This window comes from Anastrepha ludens, chromosome 2 (assembly GCF_028408465.1).
Source record: "Anastrepha ludens isolate Willacy chromosome 2, idAnaLude1.1, whole genome shotgun sequence".
Lineage (NCBI taxonomy): Eukaryota > Metazoa > Arthropoda > Insecta > Diptera > Tephritidae > Anastrepha > Anastrepha ludens.
The window spans coordinates 31,528,624-31,551,735 of NC_071498.1; the positions used below are offsets into that span (position 1 = coordinate 31,528,624).

General features: G+C 34.1%; 1 protein-coding gene across 5 annotated transcripts in view; it reads left to right on the forward strand.

Moving 5' to 3' along the window:
- Positions 1–23,112, forward strand: part of LOC128867813 (rho GTPase-activating protein gacZ-like) — a 170,644-nt gene that overhangs the window by 62,410 nt on the left and 85,122 nt on the right. For all 5 annotated transcript variants that reach the window (XM_054109334.1, XM_054109344.1, XM_054109354.1 and 2 more), the window contains exon 3: positions 16,089–18,866. In XM_054109334.1, coding sequence (XP_053965309.1) covers positions 17,225–18,866 — 1,642 coding nt within the window. In that variant the 5' untranslated portion in view covers positions 16,089–17,224. The remainder of the gene's footprint in view (positions 1–16,088; positions 18,867–23,112) is intronic.

The window sequence follows — 23,112 nt, forward strand, 5'->3', positions numbered from 1 at the left end:
TTTCCTGATTTCGCGGATTTTAATTACAATTTCCAGAAAATTTTTTCATAAGCAGTTTTATGGCTTATAAAACTTTAGTATGAATAAATTTAAATATATGAAAAAATATAAATTAATATAAAAATAAGTAAAGAGCAAGTTTGAAGTTGCTAAAAAATGCCGCTGATTTTGTACAATTTTTTTCTTAACGATGTTGCGTATTTTCTCCATATGAAAATTAATGTCAGGCATGCGTTTATTTTTGACTTAAGGTTTCATTGTGTTTTATTGACTTATTCATTTCAGAAGTCAAGGAACAATAAACTAGAAAATATTACTAGTAAGACACCAAAGGCTTTTAGGGACGAAATGTCGGCTATTGGGCCATAAATAAAATTTAGGTCGATTTCGAAAGCTGCATTCAGGTAGTTAGGTGCGACTAAAATTAAAATTTTTGTTTCATATTTTTTTTTTATTTTTTTTATCTCGGATTCTTCAAGCGCTTTTTATACAAGGTGTCGCAAAACTAATCATTCTATCGAAAAATTTATAATTTTTAAACTAAAAAAACTCAAAATAAGGATTTCCATCATTCAAAAAATTCTTTTTTTTTAGTAAACTGGTTATTCACAAAAAACAAAAAATAAAAAAAATTGATGATTAATTTTGTGCCACCTTATATATTGTAGTATTACAAAAAAATTTCTTACCCTTGAATTCTGTTTTTTTTATTGCTTACCCTTAGTAAAATAGTTATCAAGAAAAAAAACTAAAAAATTGAATGATTAATTTTGCGCCACCTTGTATTATATAAGGTTGTCAAAAAAGTCTTGCGGTATTTCCGTAAGCTTGTCTTTGCAAGCGCGTAGTTCTAGTTGTATTCGTCGCATCGGTTCACGCTAGAGCTTTTTGGAAAGCTCTTTTCACGTGCTAACACGTGTTTGATTAATTGTTGTTTGCTTTTAGTCGTTCGTGAGTTATAGCGTCGCAAACATGGAGCAAAATAAAGAGAAAATACGGCATATTTTACAGTACTACTACGATAAAGGCAAAAATGCATCTCATGCTGCCAATAAAATTTGTGCAGTTTATGGACCCGATACAGTTTCCATTTCCACCGCACAACGATGGTTTCAACGTTTTCGTTCTGGTGCAGAGGTGATCGAAGATGCGCCACGGTCCGGAAGGCCTGTCGTCAAAAATTGCGATAAAATCGCTGAATTGATCGAAAGAGACCGGCATAGTAGCAGCCGTAGCATTGGCCAAGAGCTGGGCATGAGTCATCAAACCGTTATAAACCATTTGAAGAAGCTTGGATTCAAAAAGAAGCTCGATGTATGGGTGCCACACGACTTGACGCAAAAAAACATTATTGCCCGTATGGATGCATGCGAATCGCTTCTGAATCGCAACAAAATCGGCCCGTTTTTGAAGCAGATGGTGACTGGCGATGGTGACTGGTAGTCGGAAGTTGTCCACAAGAGAGTCCTGTGAAAATTGGCTCTCCGAGTTTTTTGACAATAGGGAAGCGAGCTTCTATAAGAGGGGCATTATGAAGTTGGCATCTCGTTGGGAACTCGTCATCGAACAAAACGGCGCATATTTGACTTAAATCGCATTATTATAACCAATTTTATGAACAATTGAAAATTCAATAAAAATACCGCAAGACTTTTTTGACAACCTTATATTACAGAACAAATTTATTTTCGTACTTTAGAATTTGTAGACAACTCTTATGATTCATTTACTTATATTTATAAATCTTTTTTATGCACCTAAAATAAAATTCGCACATCCCAAATTTTATTGTGTTTTTTTTTTTTGGTTGCTTTTAAAATTTTCTCAAGAATGTCTAGAATTAATTCTATTATTTATTAGTACATTGGCTTTATTTTTCTTTATCTACATACCCGTTTGTATGGGTATTTACACGCATATCCCTACAAACTGTCAGCGAAGCACTCACTCAGCCAACTGACGCTTGTCACTAATACCCGCTTACAATTAAATCTCCTATAAATTAGTAGGAAAATATTTCAAATGAAATATTTATGAACTTTTGTATGCGAAAATTTGCAATTTATATTATTTTTTTTTAAGTGAAATTTATTCGCGGCCAAAAAAATGTTGAGAGGAAATTATTTAAAGTAACGTGAACGTGAACGCAGTTGTCAGCTGACTAATTAACTGACGAGTGTCAGATGAAGTCAAAGTTGATTTGACAGGTTGTCAACGTGAATTGGGGGCAGGCGATACGTACACACATGCATATCTATATTTTAAATGGAACAATGAGGTTTGCAGCATTTTGAACGAGAATTTTTATTATTTAATAATAGTATTTTGCAAGTAATTGTGGGAATGATTGTAATTTTTTTAATATTTTCCATGCAATTTTATTACAGCCAGTTGAACAAACTTTTAAGTTGGGCATCATATTTTATGTATCACTACAAGTTTGTTATATCTGTGTTTCTCAAAAATAAAAAAAAAGATAAAATAGTTTACTTGTTTTTTATAAACACTTTTCTTTGTTCCACACATCTCAACGCCTTGTTCAATATATTATACTTCCGACAGTCCATTCCTGCTTTGCTCTAGCAATAATGATATTTGCACCATCTCGTGCGTGAAGCAGGCATACAAATGAAGCACTTGCCTACAAAAATGCAAATCATATTTCTAGAAGTTATTAAAATTGCTTACAACTTAAAGTTTCCGCCCTTCCCACTGCGACTCTCATGGCAAACATATTTGAATTAATTTGCTGGCTGCGCTCCTTTCCATCAACAACATGATTTTCATGCACAATTTCTCTTCGCGAAGATTACTTGAAATTTTTTCGCAACTATGCGAGCTAATTTTTGTTTCAAAATTAATTTTCATCTCTATATTAATTTTCAGATTTTTGTTGCTTTTCTTTTAAGCAATTCAAACACCTACACTCACAAATACGTGGACATGTGACTGATGAGCGGTTGATCATGGCTGATGGACGTATGAGTATTGTCCACAGCGTGCAAAAAATAGCGCGGCAAATAGCAAAGATAATGAAACTGATTCGACATTTAAAAGTCGTAAAACTCCAGTGGAAATTTTAGAATTTTTGTGGCATCTTTTGTGGTCTGCCTTATAAATTCGCTCTGTAATGTGAGAAGAATGTGAGATGCGTGTTGAAGAGTTTGATTAAAATCAGTTTAGCAAAATTTTTTTTGAGTGATGAAAATTTACCGATAGAGTGGGAAAATTTTCATCACTCAAAATCAATTTTTTTTATTTGGTAAAAAAGTTATTCGAAAACAAAATTGAGTGATTAATTTTGCGCCACCTTTTAATTGTTCTTGTATTGTATCTTTGTATTGAGCAGCTTGAGATTTAGCATCTGAGAGGTTGAAGTGTGTGTGTAAAAGGCATTTCCTTATTTTTCATGAAGTGCAAAAAGCGAGATTGATGTCGTTAAGAGTATTTCCATATTTTTATAAGGATAGGAGAAGTAGAGTGTGAGGATCAAAGAAACCGAACTTTACCGGCATTTATTTTCTTACTGGGTATTTTACTTACTGGATATTTATGCTCTCCCTAGTACAGATTTAGCTTCTTCAAATTATTATTTAATATTAAAAGCGAAAAAACAGCTTCAAGAAAAAAACTCGCCAACATTGATTAAGTGAAATCGGTAGGTCTGCCATTTTTGAAGGTCTAGACAAATAATTTTGTTTCGTGGTATAAGAAAACTTCACAGAAGATGTGAGCACCGTATTTTTCTAAAAATAAAAATATCTTTTACATTTAATTGCACACCCCTTCCTTTCCGTTCCGCGAACTTTTCCACCTGCCCACGTAGTACTTTCGGGCATAAAAATTCATTGTAATCGCCTTTACTCAAGCTTTATTTATGCATTGATCTTTCCTAAGTTGACTACAAATTATTGGCAAACAAAGTAAATATTTTGTAGCAATTTAAAAATTACTTTGTCGTTATCCCTAAATGTTCAATATAATTTGAAAATCACTGAACTGGCTTGCTGCCTAATCGGTAAGCTTTTAGTGCATGTGGACCAGTGCTTATTTTTTTGCACAAAAGCGATAAACTCGCTAACTCTGCATGCGTATGTGTAGGTAATAATTTCTAAGTTATGCACAGGTATTTTGCATTTCATACGTAACAAAATGTTTTATGTTTGTATGTGTATTCATATGTGTGCATATTTTCGACATTTATTAGTTTAATTTAGAAAACCACTTTGATACAGTCATAAAAACGCTATAAAAAAACAAGCATTCGCTATCTACTCACTTTGCTTAATAGGTGAAAAAACAAATTGGAAAAAACCACGAAACCAAAAAAAAAAAACAAAAAAAAAACAAAACACAAACTCAAATAGGGCAATAAATTGGTACGTAGTTTTGTTTCAGTTTTAGCCACCTATAAAAGCTTTTATTGATGACGGGTTTCGCATCATAAATTTCTAATGTGACTTCATTGGAAGTACGAAACTTTTTGGAGTGTGCTTCATATAGACTTTGGATAGCCATAATTCGTACATATAAGTGATTTTGTAGAAATCATTACCCAGCTGGATTGTTTCTCACTGAATTCGAGAAATTTATTTTTGCTCTCAAAGGCCGTAATTCTTTTGTGATCTTTACAAATTTAGCGAACTTTTGCTGAGTTCATTTTTTCAGAGAAAAACTGCTGCATTTTCTATTTGAAGCCAGGCACGAGCCCTTGTTAGGTTTTTTCCCGCATCGAAGTATGATTCTCAGACCCAAAGTAGTAAGCTAAATCGCAATGCATCAAAATTTGTACTAGGTAGGTATATATGAACAAGGTGGCGTACAATTAATCATTCTATCGGAAAATAAAGATTATAGTACGTAATAAAATACTTAAAAAAATTAATAATCAGTGATTTTTTTCCTTTATAAAGATGGCGCAAAATTACTCACCCCTCGTGGAAAAATAATTATAGTAATAAAATACTAAAAAAAATTAGCTTGAATCAGTGATTTTTTTTATTAAGGTGGCGCAAAATTAATCACCCTATCGGAAATAATAAAATATTAAAAAAAAATTAGCTTGAATCAGTATTTTTTTTTATAAAAGTGGCACAAAATTAATCGCCCTTCACAAAAAAAATTATAGTAATAAAATATTGAAATGAAAGAAATTAGTCTTGAATCAGTGAATTTTTTTCTTTATTAAGGTGGCGCAAACTTAATCACCCTATCGCTATAAAATATTGAAACGAAAAAACAATCAGTTTTGAATCAGCGAATTTTTTTCTTTATTAAAGGTGTGCAAAATTAATCACCCCATCGAAAAAAATTATAATTTATATTTATAATTATTATTAATTTGAATCAGTCAATTTTTTGTAGTTTATAAAGGTGGCGCAAATTAGTCCCCCTATCGGGGAACGAAATTATAGTAATAAAATATTCAAAAGAAAAAAATTAGTTTTGAATCAGTGAATTTTTTTCTTTATTAAGGTGGCACAAACTTAATCACCCTTCAGAAAAAATATCATCGTAGTAAAATATTGAAACGAAAAAAAATTAGTTTTGAATCAGCGAATTTTTTTCTTTATTAAAGGTGTGCAAAATTAATCACCCCATCGAAAAAAATTATAGTAATTAATAAAATATTGAAAAGAAGAAAAATCTGTTTTGAATCAGTGAATTGTTGTTCTTTATAGAAGTGGCGCAAAATTAATGACCCTATCGAAAGATTTACAATTTTTGCTAATGGCATCGTATACAAACAGCCAAGCAATGGATTACGAAGATGTCAAAATAAAGATTCCTATCATTCCAAATATTTGTTTTTATTTAGTAAAAAATAAAGATTCCAATCATTCAAAAATAATTTTTTTTTATTTAGTATAAAAGTTATTCAAAAACAAAAACAGTTTATTTTGTTTACTCAAAAACAGATAATTAATTTTGTGCCACCTTGTATATATTTCATCGAAAGACGAATACCGCATTCTATCGCCTGCTGACATTGATACGAACTGTGACGATTAGCCGATGTAGACACTTAGACAATAAGGCACCTTCAGAGGCTCGTTGCTAAGCGAATTGTGGTTTCCTCGTTGACTAAGAACAGTGTGCAATTTGTGGAGCTACACACACATAAGCACAGCTAAGTGTGATTGTACACCACTTGGGCGCACTGTTAGTCTAGAAGATAATAAAATATTAAAAGCAAAAAAAAATTCCAAATTAGGCGATTATTTATTGCAATATATTTTTATAGTTTCTGTTTGTTGGTTCTTTAAAGCAAGCAAAAAACCGAACAACAAAAAAAAAAAATTAAAATATTCCAAAATAATTCTAATCAATTAATATTTGTACATAAATGTCTCTTCAGACCAAAAAAAGTTTGTTCCAGAAATTATGAACACAAATTGAGTGAAGTCGCAGTGCCGATAGCAGCGTCAGACGAATAGCTACCGTGCATAAGAACCCAGTAGAGAGATGCATCAATGCTGGACTAGTGTGGTTTTAGTGAATTTAAAATCGTGACTGAAGAAAGAATCGTGAAGAAAGGCAACCTTCTTTTCTCTATCTAGAACGTAAAAATAGGCTTCCAAAACAAAAAATTTTGTACCAAACAATTGTTGCCTCAATAGTTAATTGATTTTTCCAATATTTATCTTCTTGCCACGTGAGTTTTCGCAAAAAGAAAATAAGTGGTATTTTAAAATTGTTTGGATTCATTGAATAACTACTTAAAGTAACAACTTTGAGGTACTTAAAATATTCTTGTAAATTTTGAGTGGATAAAATATGACGGGGGGAAAATTTGGTATACATTTTTTGGGAGCAATTTTTTGTTAATAAGTATAAGTATAATAATAACATTTAAACTGAAAAAAATATTAAAAAAAATTAGTGTAATAAGAAGTAAGCTGAAAAAATTTTAAAAGAAGTTTAGCATAATAAAAAGAAAACTGAAAAAGTTTTGAGAAAATTGAATGATTTTGAGATTTATTCAATCCCGAAAGATTTTGGCATAGAATGTTTATAGTAAAATATCTTCGGTTATTTTTGGCATTTCAAGTTTTCTTTTAATTTTTTAGGATAAAATATGCTTTTTCAAAAATTTTTGGGTGAATAAAAATTTTGTATTTTGTGCAAATACTTGAATTTTAGGATACAAATAATTAAAAAAAAAATTTGTTGGTAAACATTAAAAAAAAATTTGTTGGTCAAAATTTTGTTGGTAAACATTCTTTTTTATAAATTTTCAAATTAAATTTCTTTAAGCTACAAAAGAAAAAACGTTGTTGTGTAATTTTTGAAAAGCATCTCCATTTTTTTAATTAAAAACTGCAAATTTCATAGTGGTTTTCTTAAATTCTTTGAGTTATGTATATTCAAAAAGGTACAGCGAACCAGAGACAAGAAGTGACCCATTTTGAAACTTTTTGTGTTTTTCTAAATTAAAATCATATTCTTAATTTCATGGAAATCTCCATATTTTTGCTAGCGCTATATATATTTTTTTATAAAAGCATACAAATGTTGGCGTATGCCGATGATATGCGCGTCCTATCGTAGGAGCTTGCACGATGACAATATTCGTCCCTTGGAGCATTTTAGAGAAAGATTTTGCGGAAGATTTTTGGAAATCGCGCAATAAAGAAGTACGCAAGGAGGCGCAAAATTAATCATCCATTCGGGGAAAAATTGTAGTAATAAAATATTGAAGAGAAAAAAATCAGTTTTGAATCAGTGAATTTTTTGTTTATAAATGTGGTGCAAAATTAATCACCCCATCTTAAAATTTATAATTTTGACACTTAATGACACTTGTGAACTAGACAGCTGCAATATAAAAAACGGATAAGCAATGGAGCGCGTAAAAGTCCATATAAAGATTTCCGGCACTCAAAAAAAAAAAAAAATTGGATTATTAATTTTGCGCCACCTTATAGAATATATTTGTATGTACCTACATAAAATAAATTGAATATGAATTGCGCAGAGAGCGCGTACCGCATTAGTGAAAGAGAACGAAAACAAAAAAATTAGTAAACCAAAAAAAAAACAAAAAAAAAAAATAAAAATAAAAGCACTCAGCATGGTGCATCAGTTTTTATGCAACAACATATTTCATCAACGCAACAATTCGTTGGCAACAGAATTTTCCTCTCAGCCACCACCACAGTCGGCTTTGTAATGTTTTCGGCGATGTTGCTATTACTGCCATGTTTTGTGATTGCGAAAAAAGGTTACGCAAAAGTGGCGCATTTCGTACAGAAAGTGAAATTATCTTAAAAAACGCATACACACATACATATTAACTTAGAAAAACAAATTTAAATGCTTGCATACAAAAATAAATAGAATACATATATGCGTGCGTGCGTATGCCCATGTATGTGTGGAAGTAATTACGCGAAAAGGCCAAGAAGGAAGTGGCTCACCGGCTGTGGCGCTGCCAGCAGCATGAAAATTTCTAACAACAACAAAGGGCGAAACAATTTTCCTACAAACTGTGTCGTATACGAAAATAAATAGATGCCACTTCATGTTGTTGAGGTTGTTGTTGGAGCTCAATGTTGCCTGAAGAAATGTGTGCTATTCTGTGTTGACATACAAATATGTGTATGCATGTATGTGCACATACAATGACATACGAACCGCGGTAACCCCAAGTGCTGTTGGGTGCTAGCTGACATTTGCTTTGGAAAGTTTGACATTTTTGACTTGAAACTTATGAAGAACATTTTGCCATTGGGGCGCGAGTTACAAATGCCCATGTAGACGTTCTTCGCTCGAGCCGGAATTTTGTGGAGATCATCCAAAATCAGATACTGATAATGCAAAATCGTCATTTGATTCACGATGGCGCAAAATTAATCAACCTGCAAATGGCGTCGTACGTCAAACATATTTGACACTTGTGAATTAAACTGCTGTAGTACACAAACAGGCAAGGAACTCGTAAAAGTGAAAATAAAGATTTTCATGACTCAAAATTATTTTTTTTATTTTGTAAAAATGTTATTAAAAAAAAAAATAATCTGGATGATTAATTTTGTGCCACCTTGTATATAGAAATTATAGAAATTATATTATATTATAAAAATAAATATTAGAAAATATTTATTGATCATTTAGTAGTGAAAAAGTGCTACTAGCATTCGCTCTGCATAATTTGACTAAAGTTCAAAAAGATGCGCGCGTCATTTCTTTGATAAGAACATCACAGTCGATAAATCATTTTTGTTATTAGGCTTACAAGGCAATGACTTCAGAGTCGTTGAATGATAGGCTAAAAAGATTTTCCTTTTTAATTTATTTTCACTCTTTACTGTTTTACTTTGCCTGTGCAGGAATAAAAGCAGCAAAAGTGACACTGGTACAGTAAATCAGTGAATAGCACAGATTGACTCACTGAGCTTTTTTTTCTCACACATTTGATGTCAGAAAGTCGAAGGTTATACAAGTCGCTGTATGACCAATAAGTAGAGTAAAATTGAAATTTGAAAAAAAGGCGATCCAAGAAGCACCGAGAGATTGATAACTCCTAAAACACTCAGGCTGACAAGCACATTGTATTCGAAGCTCTAGAAGATAAAAGGATTGATAGTTAAGTAGGAAGGGCGAGAAGAGACAGAGAAAGTGAAAGAGATAGGATAGAATGGAGACAAAGATGGAAATAGCTAGTCCTTTGAGAATTTTCCAGATTCTTTGGCAAATCTGAAAATATGCTCCAGTTTGAGAGATCGAATTTTACTCATTCTCATGACATTGGAACCCGAAATTCGTAGTCTTGCTTTAGCAAATGCAGGCTTCTCACAGACAAAAATCTAAGTGCCATCCGCCTCTTTTTAGCAACCCAGGCTAACTCTATGGACTTTGTGCTGTAATAATACCAACCATCAACCGAAGGTCGTTTCTTCCAGGTTTTAGAAGAAAGTTCGACAGTTTCCTGTTCGGACTTATCACAAAACACTTTGCAGTTCTGCAGCTTTCTGTACTGGACCATCGCTCTTTATGTAAATTGCATACATAATCGCTGATCCGATTCATGATTCCTGTAGAACGCATTCCGATTATTGGCCCTCTGGTCGCTGTGGGGTACCCGTTGTTCCGCAGTTGGCCAAACTAGCGGCAATTTCATTTTCTTGAAGACCGCGTTGTACTGGAACTCATATAATTTTATTCCGTTTTGCAATAGATTTTAGCTTCTTCTTACATCTTTTGCTATGAGATTTGCTTTGCTATCACAACTCAAAGTTCGGCGCCTTCTTTTAGAAGCTCCATCGAAAGAAAGCAGAATTACGTGAGTAAATGTAGCCAATCTCTACTTGGTGAATTTGCAGATGAGGCGTCATACTAATGCCAGATAGCAGGCAAAATCTTGTTTATTGTGAAGATTGCTGAAATCACTTGGCTGGGCCTACGCAACTTCATGCTGGATTCCCGGATATAATAATATTGAAGGAATAATGAATGAGCTCGAAAATGCAAATCAGTGGTGCAGATGCAACGAAAGTTGTTTATTCATCTAAGAAAAATTGCCAAAAGTACTACATACAGGAACAACAAACGACGATGATTGTGGGATGTTCTGCGTATGATAAGACAATGTTGGGGTTGTATAGATCTCCAACAGCCAATAACTAGAAGTTGCCTGTGCGAAATATTCCAAGTTGAAGAAAAGGTGGAATAAAATCACACCTTATTTTAATGAAGTTAGTGGAGGTTAGTTTTTATTAGTTAGTCTTTTTTCTAAAAGCGGTCACCCCTCGGCAGGCAATGGCAGACTGTATTTCTGCCATGAAAAAGCTCCTCATTAAAAACATTTGCTGTTCCGAGTCGATTCCTCCATTTGTGTAACAAAATCAAGACGAGCGCCACAAATAGGAGTAGGAGCTCGGCCAAAAACATAACAGAAGTGTACGGCTCAATTTTTTATTTATTTTTAGTGAAGTTTAAAGTATCGAGCGTCCATAATTTTATTGCGAGTTTAAGTAGAGAGTATTAAAATAGTTCCTATTAAAGGAATATGACACCTTTTGTTGCTCACAGAGGACATTCAGGTTGAGCCTCCGAGTGAGTGTATGAGATTTTAATACGTCTTAATGTTGGGCCTAACCAACAAGCGAAACTCAATACCATTTTTAGGACGCGATTTGTGGAATTTATTGCGCAGCATAGAGGAAAAAGTAGATTAATGTCTATTAACAATTTGGGAGCTAGTTGAGTCCTTTAGATATAATAACAATTTAACTATCGTAGAGTACTTTATGGCGTCTTGACTGAAATTTACGTGGATACGTGAAAATCTAATAAGTTGTATTAGAAAATTAGAATTGAATTTTAAAAATATCCTCAAAGATATTTTTTAATTTAAAATAATAAAAATATTTGTAAGAAAAATAAAAAAGTAATTATTCTTTCCCAATTGTTAGGCCAGCGATCACTGCACGCCACTTAAAAATATACTGGTTTTACGATGTGTGCTCGTATGCCGCAACATCGTAGCAGAGCAGAATAATTCACACTTAGCTTTTGCAAGTATTTCGCCAATAAAAAAATTCATATGCGTATATATGTATGTATGTATTTATGTGTGTATATGTTGCAAGTGTGCATGCACTAAATAGTTAGGTGCATAATTCTAATTTAAATTTGACATGACGTCTGCATCATAAACACCCTTCCTTCCCGCCGGCAATGCATTTTGTGGCCATTGCAAATTGCGTATATCTTTTTTAGTGTTGTGTCGTCAGCTTGTTTGCATCTCTTTGCCGCATGACAAGTCGCAAATGCGCCTCAATGCAGTAGAAAATGTCCTGGTCTACCCTAATAAATATTAATTATGCGTATTTTTTGACCAAAATAAAAGAAACAAATTAGAAAAGAAATTGAGAATTCAGTGTGCAAATAAATTAATTGCCTTCACTTTTTCTTTGCTCAGGTTGTAGCCTGTTTTTTTCTGTTTCAACGCCGTGACTTGGGGCTACCTATAAATACCTGCTATTCCCGACATTAGTAATTAGTTGTGAACTACTGTGCGAAATTTGCGAGTGGGTCAAATAAATTTAATTGCTTAGCAAGACAGAGCTTAGTTCCGTAATATTTTTATTCATTGAAAAAATGTGTGGAATAAATTTGAACGTTTACTACCAAGACTGACGAAGCATATCTGAGCACTAACCATAACAAGAAAGTTTAACTAACCACCATAGCATCTGTAAGTAGCGCTAGCGTGAAAAAGCAGAACTCAGTAAGGTTCTAGAAAACCTCATCTCGTCGATAATCTTTTAACTATTTACCTCCAATCGCACTATTTCTGATCACACCAGTTGCTCAGCGACACATTTCCTTTCAAAACAGGTTCTGAATAGTCCGAGTAGTAAATATGTACTTAGTGAGCTGGCTAGACAGGGGACCTTCAAGATGATTTCACCGGGAAATGAGAGTATTGGGGTTACTTTTAGAATCTATTGTCTGCTCCTGTGCGCAAACGGGTAACGTTGCGAGATCCTTCTGGCCACGAATATATGAGCCATCGAATTTTTTTATTTTGATTTATTTATTCTGATTTTTGTGGGTATCCTTACCACGAATTGTCCGTTAAGTATCCATGTGGTGAGACTTGTAGAAGTGGCCTAAAGGATGGGGTGGAATCATCTCATCTCACCTGCTCTTGTCGGTTAACATACCCGGTGAATTTCATCATTAGCTTCAAGCAGTTAATACAAATGTAATTAGAAACTGTTGGTCGTCATACTCCAATCTAAAGCCCTCTATTTCTTCTTTTTTGATTCCTTCCTTTTGTTTGCTTCTTTTCCCTCTGTATGGCATCAAAATGGACTAATTTTGATTCTTTGCCCAAGTGGGCCTCTCGCCATTTATTCTAACCTAACTTCGCGCCAATCAAGAAAGAGTTAAATACTGAGCGAAAGAAAATCTTAAATGCTCGCCAGGAAAGTTCCAGATTCAACAGGGGAGATTAAAAGATCAAGTCCGAAACTTTGAGTGAACTTTCAAGGAATTCATGAATTCTTAAATGCGACTTCCTCGGGCCCCCTCTATGGAAGAGCTGACTGATTGTGTTAAAGATCGTCATGATAGAAATAGGAAGTGTAAGGATTTCCTCTACTTTCAGAGCATCAACTCATCTAACCGTTGAAAAGCCTAAGTATGAGTTGTAGATGGTTTGTGTGATATACTGACATGAGATGAGTGTTGCCACCTGTTTTTTAACGGAAGTAATTTATTAAAAAGTATATATATTTAAAAAAAACTTTCTAACAACAATTTTCTTGGCAGCGTTGCCACCTGAATTTTATTGCAAATATAACAATTTATCGCACATTTCATTTAGTTACTAAGCTACAGAATTCAATAAAAGGCATTTAAACGAGCTATAATTAAAAAAAAATTGGGCTGGTGTTGCCACTTACATTTTTTGGAAATTAAGAAGTTTTTTACAGAAATATATTACTGGTAAAATATGTAAAAAAAATAATGTGATAGCCTTAATTCAATAAAAAATAAATTTTCAAAGGGTGTTGCCATCTAATTGAAGTTTACATGAAATATTTTTTCAAATTACAATGAAATAAAATGAGAGCTTGTAATATGGGTGTTCAAAGGAGTGAAAAGAGGTTTGAAATATTTTTTAGCCGGTGTTGCCACCTACTTTTTTTTGGAAATTAAGACTTTTTTTACAGAAATATATTACTGATAAAAATATGTAAAAAAATTAATGTGAAAGTTTTAACTCAATAAAAAATAAATTTTCAAAGGGTGCTGCCATCTAATTGAAACTTTTTTTTTTAAATTATAACGAAATAAAATGAGAGTTTGGGATATGGGGGTTCAAAAGAGTGAAAAGAGGTTCGACATTTGTTTAGCCGGTGTTGCCACCTACTTGTTTTGGAAATTAAGAAAATTTTTTCCGAAATATATTACAGGAATATATTAATATGAAAGTAATGATAGTTTTAATCCAATAAAAAATAAATTTTTAAAAGGTGTTGCCATTTAATAAAAAAAAAATCATATTAAATTATAATATAATATGACAAACGGTTTGGATATGGCAATATGCACTGAAGTGCATGAAGAAAGTTTTGTATATGGCGTTGCCACCTAACTTTTAATGTGAAAGTTGCAAATAATGGTACAGTTGAATTTAGTATTTGGATATACAGTGCACTCGCGGTAACTCGAATAGCCGCTAAGTCGAACGACGTGCTAACTCGAACACATTTTTTTCCCTATTGACTAGTTTGTAACTCGAACAATATTAAAGCGCTATAACTCGAACAAAAAAACAAATTTATTTGTACACACATTCTTTTCAAACATGTACATTTTGTACATACATACATATGTAATAGTATATGTATATAAATTATATGTATACTAGTGTATTGTCCATATGAATATTTCGACGTTAATATCCCGTTAGTTTTCTGGGAACAACATCTTGCATTGACCAAATTGCTTTAAATTTGTCATTTGTAGTATATCAGTGCACGTGAGTAATGGATCGTAAAAGGTTGCAGTGTTTAACATTAAAAGAGAGGGCCGAAGTCCTTAACAAAATTAAACGTGGACGTAGTGTTACTTCTCTAGCGAAGGAATATGGGGTAGCCAAGTCCACCATAAGTCTTATAAAAAAGAAAGACAAGGCAATTTTAAAAGCAGTAAACAACACGTTTTTGGGTCCTGGGAAGAGGAGAACTTTAAAAGCTTCTGAGTTTCCTAAAATGAAAGCCGCTTTATACAAATGGTTTCTGTCCCAAAGAAAAAAGAATTACCCAATAAGTGGACTCATCTTGAAAGAACATAACATGAAAAACATAATTTACAGGTCGAATTTACGCTTTATGATGTTAACAAATGGAATGATGGTGCCGAATTTACCGACACAGAAGTAATAATTGAAACTAGTGATTCTGAGTCTGAGTTTAACAACACAACTGAGACTTGTGAGCGGATATCATCTGAGGAGGCAGTTAGCTCTATCAATAAGGTGGGCCACAACTGAACAAGTAAGCCCCGCAAAGGTTAACACTCTTCAATTTCTGCGTGAAAAAGTCATATTCAACATTGCTGCAGGCAAGAAAAGACAAACACACATTACAACTTTCTTTTCGGCCTAACTTTTCTGTTAAAGCTGACTTTTTTTGTGTAACTGACACAAAGGCTGCCAAATATTTGATGAAAAATATTGAAACGAATTAATTATTTTAAACATATTCATGTTCATATCCATATGTAAATAAATAAATAAATTTAATTGAAAAAAATCGATATCGATGACTGTTTTTTTACCATAGCACACTCAATTGATAAGTCGAACAAATTCGATAAATCGAACAGCGCCTGTTTTAATTAGTTCGAGTTATCGCGAGTGCACTGTATATCATGTTAATTATCATGGGGCACATTTTAGTTATAAAGTTGTTAATTATTTAGAATGGCGATCCACTTAATTTTTGATATGAAAAATTATTGGAATTACCATATTTTATTAAAAATGCCAACTAAAAACAGAAATTGTTTGCTTTTCATTTTTAAAAATTTGTTGGTGTTAATTGCCAGACATATTAGGTATTTCATTTAACGCGCAAAGAAAACCGCGGCATCTGCTAGTTATTAAAACTTATGTTTGTAACTATAATTTCAATGGCGTGATGAAAATCCACAAAATGCCAGGGTATTCCGATTTTGTATATTTTTGCATCATAAAATTGTACTCGACTAATTTTATGATGCAAAAATATAAAAAAATCGGATTGCACTGGTATTTTGTGGATTTTCATCACGCCGTTATTATGGCATCTCCTTTTTGTCTGTACTGTTACTATGGTAGTTTCTTCACTCATTTACACACATGGCTTATTTTTGTTTTACTCGACAGGTCTATGCGACCTTCTTATCGAGGAGCCATTTTGCGACTGTTATTCAAACTTTTATTAAATTTATTTCCTTATTGATGCATCAATATTTAATTAAAATTTATTCTTATTTTTTATTTTTTTAGTTATTAAAATTTACTATAATTAAAAAAAAAAATTGAATTCTCACCTCTACTCTTCTCTCTATTTCTTTAATTGCAGTTACATTCAACACTTTGACAATTTCCACTTCCCAAACGGTGTTTTAAAATAATGACTATAGCAACGACAACAAATGTTAGTAATAACAAAAGCAACAACACTAAAAGCCTGTCGAACTACGTACTTGTGATTTCAGTAAATTCGCATTCCGGCTAGCAGTGCTTAGAGCTAAACGCGCTTGCGAACAGCCGTTAACGACAAACACCGACGTTTTATGCAAATGCACGCGGCAAAAAAAAATCTCCGCCATTTCTCGAATGTCTTGGCCAGGAGATCGACGACTGTGAAGAGTGAGAAAAAATGCAATATCAACGAGGAAGACGAAGATGAAAATCAACGACAATTGAAATTGTATTGTGTAAAATATTACAACAGTATGGTGACCTAAATATTTAGTTTGCACAAAAAGTAAAAGCCATAAATAAATCACTAGAAAATAAATCGCGCACACAAAATAAGAGCGCCGTGAAAAAAGTAAATTTTCAAAAATTTCAGATTAAGCAACAGCAAATTTCGCGTAAAAGAAATCAAGTTCGGAAAAAAACGAAAAGTTAATTACATTGATTTATTTTGCATACCAAAAATCAAAAAAAAAAAAAAAAATTAAAATAAATAAATTGTAACGAATACAGAAAGCGAGCGACAAAATCGTAAATACTTACATACAAACAAATACGTACGCAAAAACTTGTACTGTGTACCACCAGGTGTCAATAATAAATTATAATTGTTGTCAATTAAAACAAAAAAACAACAAAAAGGCAACACAAAATAACCTGCCAGAGGATTTCCCCCATCCTTGCCAGAAAACAGCAATCGGGGCGACTGAAAAGTTTGCAGTGAAAAGCAAGAAATATTGAATTTTAACATTTCAATTTCTGGCCAAGCCGTCCTGTTGTGTCAGCTTGGAGCGAAAGGTGTATTGAGGACCGTGTCGAACAATTAATACAGCTTAAGTCTTACGCACACTCTGCCCCTACCTCAGTGCGCAGCTCCCACGTGGATCCCGTAGTTGAGGCGTGTGAGCTACACATCACGATTTTGCACGAAAATTATTACTTTTTCAAGTATACACTGGTCACCTTGGTGTCTGTTAGCGTGCATTATTGGCTTAACGCCAGTTATTTATCTCGTTCATGCGAAGGAATTTACGTCTGTATTGGAGGGCCCTAGCGCTGCTGGGTGCCCTCCTTTCGATAATCATTGACTGGCCGGGCATGATGGTGTATGCGATGCCAGCAAGTGCAGCAGCAGCAGGGCAACAACAGCAACAACAAGCGCGCACAATGGACACTTTATCACCTGTGAGTGCACTTTTCGCCGAGAGAGCATTTCACAACAATGCAACCGGCACAACCTACCGCAGCGGCTACAGCAGTAATGACAACAGCGACGATTTCGACGGTGGTAGTGGTGCCGGTGGCAGCCACATTGTTAGTGACAAAGTGCTTGTAAATGATAATTTCTCTTTTAATAGTAATTTAAATACAAATCGAAATAGTAGCAATAGTAGTAACTACAGTGAAAGTGAGCAACGGCAGCAGCAACAGCAGCAAGAAGAAGCACCGCCTTCAACAGAGGATCTGCCAAAAAGCAGTCGAGCGCAAAGTGTCACTGCTTTAGGTGCTAATGCAAGCAGCAAACGCTCAAGTGCCAGCGTTGGGAGTGATCGTAGTGCGAGCGCAAGTCATGAGCCTGCGCCACACGCACCACCAACTTCACGCGGCGATCTATTGCACAATGCGCAACGCATCAAAGTGCTGAATTTGATATCGAATAAGCGCAAGCGTAAAAAATTCAGCGATGAGAGTAGCGGCAATGAAGCAGCTGCGTATGCTGTTGATGCCGCTGTGGTAGCAAGCAGCAGCAACACCGTCGTAACACATCACAGCGCAACTACCGATCGTCAGGCTCGATCAAGTGATGCGGCCCACGATATCACCAGAACCACCACCGCCAACACACCACTCAGTTTTAGTGAAAATAGTATTAGCAATAAATATTTAATTAAAAATAATAATTTAAATAATCAAAATCAACAAATGGCCGTGGCGCCAAAACGAACGTTAAATAAACTCGAAACTACTACAATCGCAACAGCAACAACTAGCAGTAATAAACTTAAAGCTAATATAAAAAATGATAACTATATTAACTACATTGAAGAGGAGGCAGTGGAAGAGGGGGAGGATGTGCACTCTGCCGTTAGTAATGATTATCAGGATGAGAGCAGCAGCTCTACAAGCCTTCCCTACTCCTTCACAGCGGCGCCGCTCTCTGCCGATGAAGCAGTGCTGGACTCCTCATACATCGCTGCTGCAGCAGCCCCTCCATCACCCGCCTTCACATTTGCTTCTGCGCATCACACAGCCATTCTGCTGTCGCGCACTGAGCGCAGCGTACGCCAACCAGAGTCCCCATCATCATCCCAGGCGGATGCGGTGGAGCAAGCGGCACCGGCTGGGGGCTCGACGTCGGCGACTTTGGCCGGTCGGCGCGCTGGTGGTCAAGTGGCTGTGCGTCATCATGGCGGCGCCAATGGTGGTGGCATAGTGCGACGTTCCTCTGACGGTAGTCCGAAAACGAGAAGACTGAACAATTTTAGAAACTCAAATGTCAGCAGGCATTTGCCCAGCAATTTGGATCGCAATGAGCGCTCGACCATATCACATTTGTCGGGTTTGGCGCGCAAAATTCAAATCTACATTAAGAATCGCTTCATACAACTGCTGCCCGATGGTACGGTGAATGGAACGCAGGACGAACAAAGTGATTACAGTGAGTACGAAAATTGTGTATTTGTGTATTTGAATATATGTTGATGAAGAATATGCTGGGAGAATATATAGATCGTAAGTAATTATTAGATACAAATGCAAAAGTTCTTTGCTAAAAATAAAAAAAAAATTAAATATTCTTATATCTGTCAATGATTCATATCAATAATTCATGTGGGAAACAGCTATAACTCCAATCAGTTAATACGTAAATTTGTGATTAGGAACCGTTTCTTTTATTTGCTGCCATTAGAAGCAAATGAAGTTATTGGATAACTTGTGACAAAATAATTTTGTAATAAAACAATACATTTTTTTCGAATATATCTAAAGATGTGATAGATTACAAACATCACAAAATGCGTTAGAAGCAAATGAGGAAAAATGGAATAAGGCAACAGGGCGAGAAAATAAGGCAACAGTCGTTTATTTCCCCTTAAGGCAGATAGAGCAAATGAGATTACCAAATGGACTCATATTCAGTGCAACTCATGAAAATGATCAGTCTGGCATACCACAGAGTCTTGCAGTCTCGTCTGCTCAGTGAGAGCATATCTCATACTTACCCGATTCTGAGATTGAGATCACCCTGCGCTTAGCCCGCCTCTAGCCAGTCGGTGGCGTGTCTTTGCCATTATTGAGTGAAATATGCACCCGTTTTGTATCGTTGGTTTCCATGGCTGAACGAAAGAGGCTAAATTACTGGATACCCCTTTTCCATGTAAATCCACTATGCCAGATCTCAATACGCTTACGGAACTATCATTACCTATGAAAGGGTAACATTATTTTACATATTTCAAAGGTAAGCCTACTTTTCATAAATTTTTTCTTTTATGAATATTAAACACGCAAGTTTGCTATATTATTTTCAATAATAAGAAACTTTATCAAGCAAGAAAAGAGGGGCCAATATGACACGCAATAGGAGAGAAAAATTGCAAAGAGCGGCAGTGGTCGTAGAACCGACGAAAACTACTCATTTAGGGTTAAATATGCTATAGTGGGTAGAAACAAAATGCAACATTTCAGACGTGGAAACATTGGACGAGAAAAAGGTACCCGAATTCCGCCAATATCAATTTTTGCTTCACGCCACAACACCAAGGCGCTGTAGATAAATGCTTCCGTACAGCACCCCGCAATTGTTTTTTGAAGATTTTGGCTGCAGAATTTCCACGAAAAACTGTGAATATATTCATCGTTGACCCGAATACCGTATCGTCATCATTCCTATATCTAAGTGGACTAACCCCATCATCATCATCAGGCAGCGTTACAGCTTTAGCTTCATTCACGATTTTCTTCCAGGTGTCACGATGTTTGGCTGTTTTCCTACAGTTGCTTACGTGCATCTTTTTCAGGTAATTGATGACTTGGTCTAGCCAATGCACTTTTGTGCGTCCTCGTGTTTTCGAAACCAGCGGATTATAAATGGTTAAGGTTTTTTGTTCATGTGTTTGTTTATGTGTTCAATATGACCCGACTGACGTATTCTTTGTGGTTTAATGAGTTTAATAACATCTTCTCCTTTGCATAAGAATAACAGTTCGTTGTTGTACCGTAATCTATATGCGCCATGACTTTCCCGGATAGATCCAAAGATTTTTCGGTGTATTTCATGTTCGAAAATTTTTAGGCATTAAGCATCTACGTGTTTAAGTGTCCATGTGTTCGCATTCATAAATATGAACCGTGCCCATTACCACTTGGTAAATGTGCAGCTTACACCCACGTGCGAGAACTTTTGATTTTAGAAGATTTACACTGGCAAAGTATATTTTATTTGAGGTCAAGATTCGATATTGTATTGTGTGGGGCATATTGTTGTCCTTTTTTGGTAAAACACCGAGGTATTTAAATTGCTGAGACCCTTCAAAACAATATCTTACAATAGTTATATTATTTTGTCATTTATCTCCAGATTACAATATCGGCAAGGTACTAACTAAAGCGTGGTTAAGTTTCAAGGGCCGGTGTTGATTTTGAATAAAATAGAACTTTTCTAGGAAATTATTGTCATTTCACTTTGTTATGATAATACTGGTATGGTTCGATTACATATGGAATAAAATATAGGCCAAATGGTAAAATTTTTTGCGCAAAAGAGCCATTGTTTCGTTAGCTGTGTGAGAAGTGGTACCGTCCTGTTGAAACCACATATCATCCACATCCACATCTTCTAATTCGGGCCATAAAAAGTTCGTTATCATTTCACGATAGCGAACACTATTCACAGTAACTGCCTGACCGGCCTCATTTTGGAAAAAATACGGCCTAATGATGCCGCCGGCCCATAAACCGCACCAAACAGTCACTCTTTGTGGGTGCATTGGTCTTTCGGCAATCACTCTTGGATTATCATTCGCCCAAATGTGGCAATTCTGCTTCTTGAGGAATCCACTGAAGTGAAAATGTGCCTCATCACTGAAGATGGTCATTCACTTGCCACTGTTGCCTGAATAACTTTAACGCATTGCTCGATTGTGTATCTTTCCATGGTTCAAATTGAGTTAGTCTGAAATTAAAAAATGTCGAATGAAATGCAAAAAAAACTTGACGTTTAGATGTGGTTCGCATTCAACATCGGCCTTTGAAATTTAATCACCCTTTATAAGTGCATACTTTTTTTCTCACAGTTGAACTTTCGATTTCGTTAGAATTCTTGCCCATTCATCTACGGTTTGATTTCTTTCTTCTCTCTCAAAGTTACAGAGGAAATAATGCTCTTTAAATGGAGAAAGTGTCTTTCGGTTTGCTGTAAACATTCCTTTACAATACTTTTACATTAACATCGAGAACAATAACATAATCTGAATAACATAAAACTTACAAGAGAATGTATAGCAAATGTTGTATTATGAAACTAACATAGAAGTATTTTAAAGCTGCTGTTTTTGTAAGTTCTTCTGGTATTCTGATTGGTGTTTCAAAGTCACTTAAAAGATGTGCCGCCATGTGATTTTAAATATTCGCTTGTGTATGTGTATGTGCGTTTACGCAACCAGGGGTAATTAAATGGAAAACTTTTTGATTTGTGTAGTTGAACGAACTCTCAAATGACTACAAGTATCAATCAAATTTTAATTTTTTCTCACACATACATATTTACGTACTAAACGATTTGCCGTCTGCATTCCTGAAAGTACTTGTATGTTAAGTCTATGAAACTCATAGTGCTAGTTTCACTTCTACGCGTACGTACAAGTACAGGAATTATTTGTATGTATGTATGTATAAAAGTATATATTTGTGTGCGTTTTATTGACTAGTTATTATTTAATGGACGCTTAGAGTTTTTAGGTTATCTGCCGTTTATTAGCAAGAATATAATAAAAATTTGTGCGAATGACAAGCGTGAAATTTATTTATTCATCTGGAATATATTTGCATATTACTTATTTGCATACTTGTGAGCGTAGGCGTGAACAAAAAACAAAAAGAAAATAAAATAGAAAAAATAAATAAATAGAAAGGAATAAAATAAATAGAAAAAATAAAAATAAAAAATAAAAACTGAAAAATTGCTAGTAAGGAATTAGTAGCGATATACATACATACATACATGGGCCTGTATGGGCTACATATATTTAAAGCAATTAAGTAAACGGAAAAATATTGTTTGGTTTAAAAAGAGGATTAACAAAAATTATGACAACTAAAGACTCAGCAGACATACGTAAAAAACATACATACATATTTATGTATATATGCATGATAAATATATTATATTTTATTATATTTATATATGTATATGTGAGTCTGTATTCTAATGTGTGTGTATAGGGGTTACTGAAAAGTCATATCGATGGTGAGTGCCTAAAATAAAGATGAAAAAGTGATTGATCAACAACATCTGTGGACTTTTCGCAAAACAACTTAAGTGACTTTAATTGGTTTCGCTTTAAGGTCAATAAACTCTGATCTATCTTAGCAAAATGTAATATTTTATTGAATATTTTAAATATAGCTACTCAAGCCAATGCTATAAATGATTAATAGACTCAATTCTAAATATTAAAATAAAATAAATAAAATATTTATTTATTATTATATAATATTTTATTACAATTAATATTTTTTATAAATATATTTTATTATAATTTATGTTTTTTGTGGTTATATTTTATTTTAACTTATATTTTTTATAAATATTTTTTATTATAATTTATGTCCTTTATAGTTAAATTTTATAGTAATATTTTATTTTATAATATAATTTTATTTATGGCAATTTACCAAGAATA